Source organism: Humulus lupulus, chromosome 3 (assembly GCF_963169125.1).
Source record: "Humulus lupulus chromosome 3, drHumLupu1.1, whole genome shotgun sequence".
NCBI classification, from domain to species: Eukaryota; Viridiplantae; Streptophyta; class Magnoliopsida; order Rosales; family Cannabaceae; genus Humulus; species Humulus lupulus.
This window is the reverse complement of record NC_084795.1, coordinates 213980677-213994123: the sequence shown is the minus strand read 5'-3', so window position 1 is coordinate 213994123 and position 13447 is coordinate 213980677. Positions and strand designations below refer to the sequence as shown.

The window sequence follows — 13447 nt, the reverse complement described above, 5'->3', positions numbered from 1 at the left end:
GGGATTTTCAAACAGTAACCGTATTCACACTAGATTATCGACCTCGAACATGGCCCATATACCTTCGAGATTGACTAATCATCATGAGCTCACTACCTCGGTTTGTTTCGGTCTTAACATGTAACTTTATCGAGATCGTCCTTTCTGAGCTCACAATGCCTAAGCTCGAACCTCCTTCTCTAATTGTAGCTTCGAGTTTGACTTGTAACCTTAAAACACCTTCGAGACCGCATAGTTCTGAGCTCACCATTTCCAACGTCGTCGTTTTAATGCTGAGCGAGACTGTCAGACTCAATTCTCATTAATGCTGATCACATGAAGAAATTTCTTATTTCAAACTTACACTTTGCGAGTTTGATTTTCGAGATCAAAATTTCTATTCTCGAAATTTGGGTGTAACATTTTTCCCCCTCAAAAGTATTGGTTCGAATCCTATGAGAATGAAACTTCTGAACTGCCACTTTCGAAAACCGTGCCACCTACACTACAAGAAAAAATTATTTTAACAACACCGAAAATGTGTTATCAAAACATACGATAACACTTTCTGATGTGTTAAGACCGACTATGTTATCGTAGGTCAGGGTACTTTACATAACACTTTATCAGTGTTATACAGATGTGTTATTGTACTGTCAATGATAACACAATTTCTGTGTTATTTTAATATATAGATAAGTGTTTAATTATGTTATTTATAGTCGATTATATAACACTTTTTTTGTGTTATACTACACTTTAGTATAACACTTTTTTTGTGTTATACTATACTTTAGTATAACAGTTTTTTTATGTTATACGACACTTTAGTATAACACATTTTTTGTGTTATACTACACTTTAGTATAACACATGTGTTATATTAGCTTAGAGAAACATAATCTTTTTTTACTTACACAAAACTAGGAAAACAAATATGAAAGTTGAAGCCAAATAAGGTAACATAAATAGATTTTTATTAATCACTCAAATGTAATTACAATATTTAGTCTACTAGTCTAGGCTTAAGAAATCATATTACAACATAATTTATGCCCAATTCAGATTCCTTTATCACTAAATACAAAACAAGAAATGTATACAAAAATTAGTGAAATACATTATTCCATTCTAAAGGCCTCAACTACAAATGTTGCCAAGAATTGCTCCAAAGAAATCATCTCAATATACCTGCACATTGTAAAAAAAAAGTCCTTTTATTATTAAGAACATAAGACTTAAGCTAGTTTCCATCTGTAAGCATATAAAGTTTAAATTAAATTTGTAATAACTCCAAAACTTGACGAAACAGCAAGGTATAGCAAGATGTACTACCATGCAAAACAACGACTGAAGCAACAAAACATGCAACCTAAAACAAGGCTTGTGAAATGTATCAAGATAACAAATATATCATTCTCAATGATCAAAAAGTATGTGAGGAAGAATTGATTCCAGAACTCTAAATTCTGACAATATATATCCAAAAAAATTAAAGAATAAAAACAGAATCACACTTTGACTTCTTATACAACAAAATCATAAAGAAAAACAATAAAATAAAAAATCAAACATGACAAGAATCGATGTTTTGAGGAGACGGTTTCTGGTATGTCTTAAATTTCTGTTTCCTGTTTACGTTCTAAACTCTTGGCTTTAGTGTCAAGTTTATGATTTTTGAAGAAAAGGCCTATATATGATATAGAAGAACTCAATCATACTTTATGCTTAATCATTCAACTTTAGTTGCAAGCCAGAAGCAAAAGAAAATCTATTTCATTTTCTGCCATCTGTTTCTTGTATGCATAACGTTATGTGCTATACTAATTTAGGCATATAAGGTCTAGTACTAAGCTCAAAATTACTCTCAATAACTTAACTAAACTAACTGATTTAACTAAATTATATATGTATAAGGTCTAGTGCTAAGATTAAAGTATGTGCTATACTTACTAATGGTGACTTTGTACTGTACAGGCATTACAGTCTCAGACCCCAAATGAAACTCTAAAAGCTCCAAGCCAGAGTATAAACAATCAACTAGAAAAAATTGAAGAAAGACATTTTCCCAAGTTAATAGTTAGAAAAAGAATATTAATTACATACCAGCCAGTTATCCATGAAGCAAATGGTGACCATTTTGGGCCAGCAAGCTTGGTACTCCAATAGTAGAGACCCCCAGAAGTAGAAGCAGAACAAAAGCTAGATACTAAAAATCAAACACAAAAATTTGAGTTTACTAAACATTGTTTATAATTAGTCATCCAACATAAAAGTTGAAAATTGCAGCAGTGAAAGAAGCTATAAAAACACCAAATTATACGAATTTTCCTCTGTAGTTCTAAGCAGCTTTCAAGTCAGGGCATTCTAAAAAGAATATTTGAATGTTGTAAGAATACCATTTCAGTGTTTGTTAGATTAAGCAGCAAGAAGGCTTTACGAAGAGTCAAATTTGAATCAACAAAGCATGCTTAATAGAGAAACTTACTTTGTTTCTAATATCATAACAAAAGCCTGCAACCAAATACATCCCGAGAGAGCAACCAATGAGATCTCCTCCATTTCACTTTTTTCATAAGCGTAGGCATGTATGCTGATTACAAATACAACAATTGCCTGGACATCAATCAAGCCAGGAATTAGTATCAGTGGATCAAAAGCAACAACCATCTCTATATTTTGAGCAACCAAAGTTTTAGTCAATGTAATGGTTCTCAAAGTAACATCTAAATTTAAGTTCAAGTTTTGTCGAAGTGCTTAATACTAAATAATTTAGCAGGCCTGCAAAGGATTGCAATCAGCAGGAAACAAGGATTTGATTTCCTGAGAAAATTGGAAAACTCTAATTAATACAAAGAAATCTCTGTAGAGACCATAAAACAGGTTCTACTTCAAAGAAATATATAAAATATGACATAATGGAAAATCATAGGGTGCTGAAAGAGGTTGGATTTGGGCACCCTGGCTTAGATAATATTGCAGCAGTGACTAATTTAAAGAGACTGAGAATTGGACTATCTCCACGTTAAGATCAGCTCATTTACTTCTGGCCTAATGATTGAGATCACATCTATACAAAATAAAAAATACTAACTATATGCTCAAACCAAGAAACAAGTAAAATAGAAAATTATCCAACTGTTAATTCTTAATATTCAAACATCATATTCTAATTTCAAGAAGATTCATACTAACCAGGACATATTGGAAGCACTATAATTGACATTCCAACAAATGCCAAGGTACATACAATGATCAGCAGCTTATCAGTAATCTCTCTATAGTAACTAATAAACAAGCTTTCAGCTTTTAAATCAACAGCCTTTGTAAAGAATCCTTTCTGTCACAAAATCATCCACATAACTCATAATTGGCAGATTGAATTTTACTATTCAGCATGCTTTTTGGGAAAAAGAAAAAATAAGAGTCTTAACAAATGTCCATTTCTAATGATCTATCAGGTAAATCAACTATACATCTCATTAGAGAATCATACAAAAATTTCTAATTGGCACTTGACTCGAGACTATTAGCTTTAAATTATTTTCAGCCACAAGAAGGCTTTTTAAAAAGATCAAATATGCATGCACCTTGCTCTTGTCCAAGAAGGGTTTTTACTTAAACTATTCTTTCCAATGATTATCATCTTCGATAATTATTTTCATTTAAATTAGTAAACGGAGCCTTGGTGTCACACATACACTGGGACAAGAGCAAGTGTATGTCACACATACACATACACTGCAATCTACTAATATCATGGAACATTAGACTGAATACATACCATGGAATAACCTTTTCAGCATAGCATTGCAGACGTTGAATTGCTAATTCAGTAGACTTTTTATTCCCATGGACCGAAACACAAGTTGCGAGTTCAGTGAACAATTAGAATAACCACATAAATGAATGAGATAGAATCAATAACCATAAACTTCCAAACCCTTCGGAAAATTTTAAATGAAAATACTCTCTTAGATGGAAAGTTACGTACTAAAAAATCATCAAGGTTAGCAAATATAGCCCCTTCCAACCCTTGAACAATCATCAGCATATGATTCTATCCACTTGCACCTAGTTCAGATACCACTTCCAGTTTGAGTGGAAAAGGCAGGGTAAATTTATCACTAGACAGTGATGAAACAATTTTTTCAACAACAATACTTGTATAGCTCAGTGCCTTCTCCAACTCATTATATTTACTGATGAAAGAGCCAATATGAACTAATGCCTTCACGGCAAGCTTCCATAACAGCATCTGTTTGAAATCCACCAGGATAATTGACACAAGTGATGTCAAAATATTCTCGAATATACTTTTTGATATCGGTAAATGACCTTCGGGAAATGTAGCCAAAATCTGCAAGCACTTTACTGCAAAACAATGCTATTAAAAATTTACATATTGTTACTCAAACAGAATATACATATAAGAACTTAAAAGGAGAAAAAAAATACTAGGAATTACAAAAGTTTACTTTGTAACTCTCATGACATTGGTTCTAAAATTACTTATAGAAAAATAGTACTGAAGTGCAAATTATATTTTCTCCAAACAAAAACAAACAAACAAAAAATGGGCTACAAAAGAAGGGCCAAGAAACGGCATTATCATATCAAAACAGTGACTTGTTTAACCAGACAAAATATGTACTTTAAATAAAACCAATTACCTCTAAAGTAAATATCCACATCATGAACAGCTTCATTAGCAGTTGCAACAAGGGTAGAGCAGAGAATATAGAGCAAGTTCTCCAGAGTCTACAATCAAATCTCTACATGCAGCAAGGAGTTCCACACAGAGATATAGAGCTCCAAAATTTAGGATGGCAGAGAAGAAGAGAGTTTTTCAAGAAGCAAGGGAATGACATATGGCTCAAGAAGAGGTGTTTATGAGAAAGCTACCTATAGAACAAAAAAATAGTACAATTTGGTTATTTGCATAAACGTGCTCTTACAACCCTTGTAATTTATGGCAAGTATAAAAGTGCTCCTCCTAGCTTGTCTCAAGGCTCAAATCATCAAAAAATAAAAAAATAAAAATTATGATAAATTTGGTTCAAGCACCAAAGGGAAATTACTCAATTGATTAAAAACACTCATAAGTCATCTTCACAAGAAATACCTATGCATCTTGTAACAGTTTTCTACTTCTATTAAATTTCTTATTGTGCTCACCAATTCCAATATAAATACATATATATACACATATATACTTTATATTCCCTAAGGCAGTACCCATATGCTAAACTAAGGAATAATATTGCAATAGGAATCCAGATAGAGAAAACCACTAATTGGAAACATGAAAGGGGGAAATCACAGCAAGAACAAATTAGAATAACTAAATAAAGATAATCTGGTCATGCAAAAAGATTCCATAGAACTATACGTGTAAATATTAAGGAATGATTTATAATTCAATCAGATAAGAGAATGCCAAAAAAAAAAAAAAAAGATAATTTTCCATTTTATGTGATAGACTATACCATGAAATTTACAAGTGCTTTATGCCAATTACGGCATGGTTACCATGGGCATTACAAGTACTCCATTGTTAGAATGATAAATTTTGGTAACTGGAAGATCATAACAAAGAGCATAGATAAATTCAACACCTACAAATACTATAACAATGGAGCATCACATTCAATTACGGCATACCATTAGAGCCCTTGCAAGATCATCTCTGTTGACAGCAGTGTCCTCTCCTTTTGGATGGATAACGTTAAGAAGAAAAACATGTGAAAATAAGTACAAAAACAAAAAGGATAGCACATCATAATCAATGATAGCATTCATCGCATGATCTGAATACTAACCAAAGAAACAAAAGAAAACCAAAAGGGAAAAGCTTGCTTAGAATTTTTTTTCAATAAATAAATAATAAATTCGCATGTATAGTGAGGGTAAGGTTTGCATACATGAGTAAAATGAAGGGGAAAGTAACTGCTCAAAGTTTCAAAAAGCTCTCTAGAAAAATTTTCTAGCGGCCCATTAGGATCTAGAAATAGTTGAATCAGTGCACGAATGATGTCAAATGCTAGCAACAAGCAATGAGGATCCTTCTCTCCATCAACAGCTTCACAGATTCCATATAGAAGGAGTTCATCTTTAATAACGCCAAAAAAAATTAAGATAGAAAATGGGAAAAAAATAACTGTATGACAAAAACAGAAAATATAATTTGAACTCAAATAGAAAAACAGACTAATAACTTCATTTTTTGCAATGAATATCAGATACAGAAGGCGAGCATTGATTAGAGTTCAATGCAGAGCAATTATTTTCCGCCAACTGTTTGTAATTGTCATCACCAAAAACTGGAGTGAACTCGTTACTCGAATTTTGGGATGAGATTAAGGAAGCAAACAATCCATTTATGTAATAGGTTTCTACTTTTTCATATGAATTAGCATTTTCCAATGTGCTAAACACATCAAGATTTTTGGTTTCCTAAAAGAGCCTCATTGTTTGATCCACAAAGTCCAATCTTTCAGATATCTGCAGCAGTAACAACAATGGCAGAGCATTAATCAATTAACAGCTCAATCACAGAACACTAATCGAACGGTTAAGCATAAATATTCATAGAAGTGATCTAACCTTCTCAGTAGATCCAAACAGTACTAGTCCTCGTGGTTCAACCGGTACTACCACAATAGTCTGCAAAGTGAGTTTGATTGTTAATAATTCTGAGTTGTGAGCTAGAATTGAACAACTTTGACAAGTTTCTACCATACTAATCTCAATTAAAGTACTCAAAAAGAAATTAATTGTACCTTTATTCCAGAGGAAAACTGATAGCAAACCTCAGAATCATCCTGTAGAGTGAAAGAAAATTCACAAAATAAGCAAACATAACAAGAATTCTAACTTCAAAAAATTCAACATATGTATGTGATTTCTACTCTAAAAACTGAAAAAGAAAGAAGAAATACCTGAAATGTGTGTTTATTTTCAGTAGATCTGAAAGAATTCAATTCCTCACTTGGCCCATCAGCTTGAATCCATTGGTACTTCCCATTTAAAGCAGTTTGACCAATAATTCTACATTGACACATATACAAACAACAAACATTAGCTCTCTATTTTCCTCTAATAAACTTTATTATTTTTTAGAGAAAAGAAACAAATATTTTCTCTAATGCATTTGACACATTTATAAAGAAAAAAAACAAATGTTTAGGGGCATACCCTTCTCCAAGCACATGGAATTTTAATAGCATATTTTCAATGACAGCTCTAACTGGGTCCTCAAAGTAGGCATCTTCAAGAGACAATAGCCTGACACCATTCCAAAGAGCATAATTCACAGTTAGCTAAATTAATATTGAGAAAATACATATTGCAAATCCATTATCTTCTTAATGATGCTAACTTATTATAATGGTTAAATGAAATTTCACAAAGCTTGATCTCAGAGTGAAAAATGCAGATTAAGAAAAACAAAATATGGGTTTTGAGCAACATTAATTTTTTATTTTTCTCTCCAAATAATTTTAAAAAAAAACCCATGTAATTGAATGAAAGGAATTTTCAGGTCTCTCGGGTGACTCACCTTTGGCTTTCGTCTCGGTAGGTGTATTATTCTACATTTTCCAAAAAGAACATTCATTCATTTCTTTCTTCCCCTTCGACCACAACGACTGAAACGACGCAAAAAATCCAGACCCGGAAAGGAGAAGTGCCGGCGGTGGACATTTGAGAAAGTCGGGCCGATCGGGTGTCTTCATTCAAGCGACGATACAGAAGAAGAACGAAACGAAGTGAGAGGCCGGGGGCAGGGAAAAGAGTCGAGTCGATCAGGCTCGACGACTGGGAGAAGCAAAACGAAATTAGGATTTGGTGGAAGGGTCTCTCGGGTCTCACAAATTTTCTGGTCTCAGGAATGAAAAAAAAGGCTAAGTGGCGGGTCTCACAAATTTTCAGTTGTCAGGAATGAAAAAAAAAGGCAAAGTGGCGGGATGGTGTATATTACCGCCCTTTTTTCATGCCCAATATAATAGTCTAGCATAACACTTTTTTATTAGTATTATATTCATGTATGGACACGTTTCAGCCAAGGGTTGCACACTCAAAGTACTTGAGTACCTTTTATGTCTGCTCATGTCTTTTCGTATCGCCTTTTAGCTGCCATTAGCACATTTATACCCCATCCGTTAGATCATTCTCCGAATCAAACTGATGGTCAAAATTTGTTCAACCTTTGACCTCCCCTGGGGTTTATAAATATATCCACTTCATCTTCCTCACTTTTACTTTTACATTTTCAGAAAGAAAACCTCGCACAGAGCAAACCAGAGCTAAAAAAAAAACCCTTTGCATGTTCTCTAAACCAACGAAACAATCCACTTCTAGCACATTCGACACTGTGAGGTCCTTGCAACCAATATTCCAATCAATGATTTCTCTATATCCGTAAGCTTTTGTGTGTAAGTTTCTGTTTTGTTTTTCACCCTTTCTTTGATTTTAATAATTTTCATGCATTTTTACATATTTCTCTAGTTTTGTAAAATTTTAAATTCGATGATTTTGAAATCACGGTTTTTCAACCCATATTCTTTTAGTGCAAAAAATGCAATAATGGGGGCATTTTTATTAGGAGTAGCGTTTCGTGAAAGCCAAGAAATAAGGTTTTTGATTTAGGGCTTTAACTGTACAAATCCCAAAAATATCACATTTTTGGGTAACCGTCTGCTTTATCCCTGAACATCCAGGATTCCTTGAAACTTGTATCCACTTCCCCACTCTCTTGTGTGGGTACACACTCGAAGCTCGAATTCATCTTACCCTTTCGAGACTTCAATCTCGATTGAGGTAATTTTGTGATCTCGAACTTTCGAGCACAAATCGTCAAAATTATACTTTCTTTGTGATTTCCTATATACTGGGTCCTCACCATTTTCTTTGTTGTTAAATGTCGCAACACTCTAAGACTCGGTGGGGGCCCGAGCTCGCTATGCCTTACTCCCCATCAACTCCCAGTCCTGAATCACCCTTCACATGAAACCAGCGTCTGATATGCGAGCAAGAAGATATCCGAGATTAGTTTCGATGCCATATAGACGAGGTAGATGAGAGAAATAGAAAATACTCAGAGTCACAGTTTATCAAGATCTGGACCCTGAAATCAGACCAGTTCTACTAGATCCCAAGCTCAAAGTCACTGTTGCCTTTGGGCCTGGTGCACTTTCGTTTAAACTGATGGAAGATCCTTCAAAGCGTCTTTCCACCTCCTAAGCCACTTCAATTCCCACCTCGAAAAAGGAATTCTTCGAGGCTGAGCACTATTGGAGCATAGTCACTTCTACCAGCCAGATATCTGAGATGATGGCTTACCATGGACTCAAATCTTCTTGCACCATGATGTGTCGGCCAGCTGCATCGAACGAACAGAGTTGCTTTGCCCCGAGAGATGGAAATCTCAATAGAAAAATCAAGCTCACCGCGTGGAGTCACGAGCATATGAGGGCAGAGGCTTTGCTACCCCTGAAATCATAATTCAAGCCCTATTCTAGCTCCAGACTAATTCCTTCAGGGTATTATCAGCCCTCAAGTCGCTATACCACGAGCTAAAGTGGGAAGGACCTTCGCCTCAAGAGATATTATATCTACTTTGTCTCAAAAGCAACCCATCTTGAGCTCGTGGAGGGGTTGGCTTTTATTATTTATCGAGCTGCCCGAAGGAAAAAAAATAATCTTCGAGGATATGCCGAATCATACCCATAATTTCAAGCTCGCCTTCTTCTGGACAGACGGTCTCGCCCTTTCCAGATTTTACTCTTTTCAATGTATCCGTAAGTATCTTAACACACTTATCCCCCCCCCCCCCCCCCTTTTTTACTTAAATAGTTAGGCTCGGAATATTGACACTTAGTTGTTCCTACAGCCAATTACCACTGCCTCACCCCATCAGAAATGATGGTGGAGAATAGGGCAACCCTTCTCTAACTGCCCTATGGTCGGAGATCCATGTCCTACCTTCTCCACGAAGACCAGCTCCGAGCCTTCGGCCTCTTATAGGAAGGCAAGTCTACAAATGACTCGACTTACTGCAAGTAATTGAGGTGGGACCATGTGTCGCTTCCAAGTGACAGACTCCCCCCCCCAGGCGGAGGTCTTTGAGCTCGCAGGCTCATGCCCCTACGCCCCACCAACACGATCGGCCTGCCTCGGGCAACGAAGCCCAAGACAAAGCCTTACCAAGCTTGGGTGATGGAGGTAAAGTTATTCTCAGCTCCTCCATGTGTCTCCTTCTATGCTTAAGCACAAACCCGATGTATTAACCTTTTTTAAGATCCTATGGATAATTTTTATGTGTGGTCATCGGTAGATTATAAAGTGTGTACGTTTGATAACTGGATAGGTCAGTATCAAACCATGCATAGTCTGAATGAGGTTTGGGATGGGGTTTTTGTTCAGTATGGAACCATCATGTATAGAGACCTTTCGAGGCTATCCCCTACATATAGAATAGGACTCCCCCAGTGTCCTTAGAAGATAGGGGAATTTCCTGGTCGCCGAGCTCAAGCTAAGTCAAGTGTACCAGTTAGCTTTCTTTCATCCTTGGTCTTGTTTCTTTTAGTAACCTTAGCTCGATAACGAAAGTATGACTTGTGTTTTTTTCAGGTGACATGGACTCTAATCTCAACAGCGTGCTCAACAGTCCTTCGGTGGCCAGGGCAAGCAAACGACAAAGGGCGTCTCAAAGAGGGGGGCGTCCTGTTGGTTTTTATAGATCAAATCAGAGATTATACGTAGCGGAACAATAATCAAAATGGTTAATTTAATCCACAAGATTTCTAGATCTACTTCTTCACATACATATATATATATTGAATCAAAGATATGAATAGAAAATTATATCAACTCCTTCCTTGCTTCTATCTTTTTGTATGGAAAAAATCCTTGAGATCTCACACCAAGATCTTCCAAAATGTTCTCAGCACACTAAGAACGAGTGTGGGTTCGCTATACAAAATAATAGGAAAAATCTATTTATCAGATGTTCTCAACACATGAGATCTGATAATGTTTGGACCTAAGTTTGTGAAGAATAGTGACCTATTCTTATATCACTATTCTCTTTCTCTCAGAGAGATTTCACGATATATTTTCTATCCCTGAAAAGTATCGTTCTAAAAAATGGATATCCTATACTTAATATATCTAATATATTAAAAATAAAATATTAGTTATTTTAATCAATTTGAAAATAACTAATCAGTTATCAGATTATGTTTAAATAATAATATTTTAATCATATTACAATATCTCATTATTTATTTAATATTAAATAACTAAAATTGTGGAACCAATAAACTACCAAGAGCTTCTTATGCGTGTAGCATAATGACTGGGCATTGAGCTACATGTGTACCACATGCCAGGGAAGGCATGTGATTTTTCCCAATTTTTATTATTATTTAAATACTAAAATTCCCAAAAATAAATTAATTCAAAATTAATTATATTTTTGTTAAATCAAATAATTAATTAATTACACATAATTATAGAATAATTATGTTTGGTGTATAGAAAAAACCTTTTACTTATCAAATAAGTTCTTTTGCCCATATTTGTATTTACCTTTGTAAGTGTTTGTTTGAGCCATTTCGGGGACCATGGACCTATAACATTAAGCTTCAATAAATTGAAACTAAATAATTAAACTCTTTAATTATAATAGTTAATTTATTAATTCTGATATTTCTCCACTATAAATTTAGAATTGCACTCTTTATGTTATAGATATACTTTTACAGAAATCTTATTCTAAGTCATCCATTGATATAACAATCTTACAATAGTTCAACCCTCTAATTAATTAGTTCATAAATTAGAATGGAAGAATTACCATTTTACATTTCTAATTTACTTCTTATTCCTTAAGTACCATTAATTCACTAGTGAATAATTAACCTATAATCTAATTATAGATTTGAGCTCAAAATCATTCAGTTCCAGAATTAACCCTTAAGGGAACTAATATACAATCCATTAGGAAAGATTAGATTATGTATTGTTGATACATGTTCCCAGCCATCCATGATATTATATCTCCAAAACAAAAGTCATTAGCCTCATTCTATGAAGAGACCTTAACGAATGAATCAAAAGATTTCATAAACATGAACACTCAAGATTTAAGTTGATCTATAAATGATCATCAGTATTGATATGAATTACAAGTCTTTATTATTAAATGGTTTTTGGATAAAGACTTTTATTCATATCGGTCCATGTCATGTGTAATCATATTATATAAAGCACCTTTACCGAGATGTCTTACCACATCAATGATTCAAATCTAGATTATTTGTATCATCATGATACTCAGCAAAACGTACTTACAACCCCAATTAAAGAATTCCTTAAATTTAATTTGTTGTTGTTGACTATTTTTATTCATTCATGGGATTTTAATTCTCTCATACTAATACAAGATCACATCCTCAATATTGAATATGGAATTTTTTTGATATTTAAAAAATTATTCATTCAATAATTTAATAATCCATATATAACAATAATCAACCATTGTATTTATTTATTCATAGAAATAACAAATGTCTTTTACTTCCAAAAAGAGACAAGACCCCACACTGGAACGACTTGGGTCGATCTCAACCCACGTCCCAGAGTATGTGCTAGACAATGCAGCTGGGTCGCATGGAGTCAATCTAGGATCGGATGTTTTGTCCCGCGTTGGCCAAAATCCCAGCAACCTTAGCGCCCCTCAATGGGAGTTCCTCACCTCCTGTCGCGATGCCAATACCATCTTCGATAAGGGTGGAGAGCTTCTAACCTCGGTAAGTCATTTGTACTAAAACTTTGTTATACTGACTTACATCTCATGTTTAGTAACTCATATTCATTTTTGTGTACAGACATTCACTGCATTTGTTCACCACAACTTTAAGTTGAACAACGAGGTGGCTGTGAGCAAGGTACATGCTCAAGAAGCTAAGGACCTCCAGCTAAAGCTCGCAGACGAGCTCAACGCAGCAAAGCTGCAGGTGTCTGAACTTGAGTTGAAGCTGGAGGCTGCCCTAGAGACTGCCAAGAAGGTTTCTAACCTTGAATCAACAATGACGGTGACCTTGAAAGAAGTCAAGGCCAAGAATTCTGAGATCAAGGAGAAAGTCTCCATGGTTAATGAACTTCAAGAGCTAAATTCCAAGTTGGAGGAAGAAAAGAAGGTGACCTTTGAGTTAATCGAAGGTGAGAAGGCCCACCTTCTTGAGGAGTTCAAGACCAAGAAAGATCACACCGTAGATATTGCGATGTATAGAATCTGGGTGAACAATCCTGATGTCGATACCAGCTTCTTAGACAACTTAGAGGCCGAGTTTGTTGACAAATGCCACGCTCGAGTTGAGGAAGAGGAGGCCAAGCTCGAGACTGAGGAGACGGTGGAGGTACCCGACATTTCATGTAGGGAGGCGGCTACTTCGTGAAGGTA

At 35.0% G+C, this 13447-nt stretch overlaps 1 protein-coding gene and 1 long non-coding RNA gene across 3 annotated transcripts; both read right to left on the bottom strand.

Moving 5' to 3' along the window:
- Positions 1-970: 970 nt before the first annotated feature.
- On the bottom strand, positions 971-2592 carry LOC133821518 (uncharacterized). The gene is made up of 3 exons (XR_009887639.1): positions 2468-2592; positions 2086-2188; positions 971-1170 (listed from the first exon to the last, which is right to left on the bottom strand). It is a non-coding gene; the product is annotated as an uncharacterized LOC133821518 (long non-coding RNA).
- A 1342-nt stretch (positions 2593-3934) lies between these two features.
- LOC133821516 (MMS19 nucleotide excision repair protein homolog) lies at positions 3935-4721 on the bottom strand. 2 transcript variants are annotated; one of them, XR_009887638.1, is made up of 2 exons: positions 4653-4721; positions 3935-4353 (listed from the first exon to the last, which is right to left on the bottom strand). XR_009887638.1 is itself a non-coding variant. In XM_062253762.1 (2 exons), exons 1-2 carry the CDS (start codon positions 4686-4688, stop codon positions 4040-4042), a joined length of 363 nt encoding a protein of 120 aa, XP_062109746.1. In that variant the 5' UTR covers positions 4689-4715; the 3' UTR covers positions 3942-4039. The 2 variants fall into 2 exon arrangements, 1 of the variants encoding a protein (XP_062109746.1); XM_062253762.1 differs by having other exon boundaries at positions 3942-4366; positions 4653-4715.
- Between the last annotated feature and the right edge of the window lie 8726 nt (positions 4722-13447).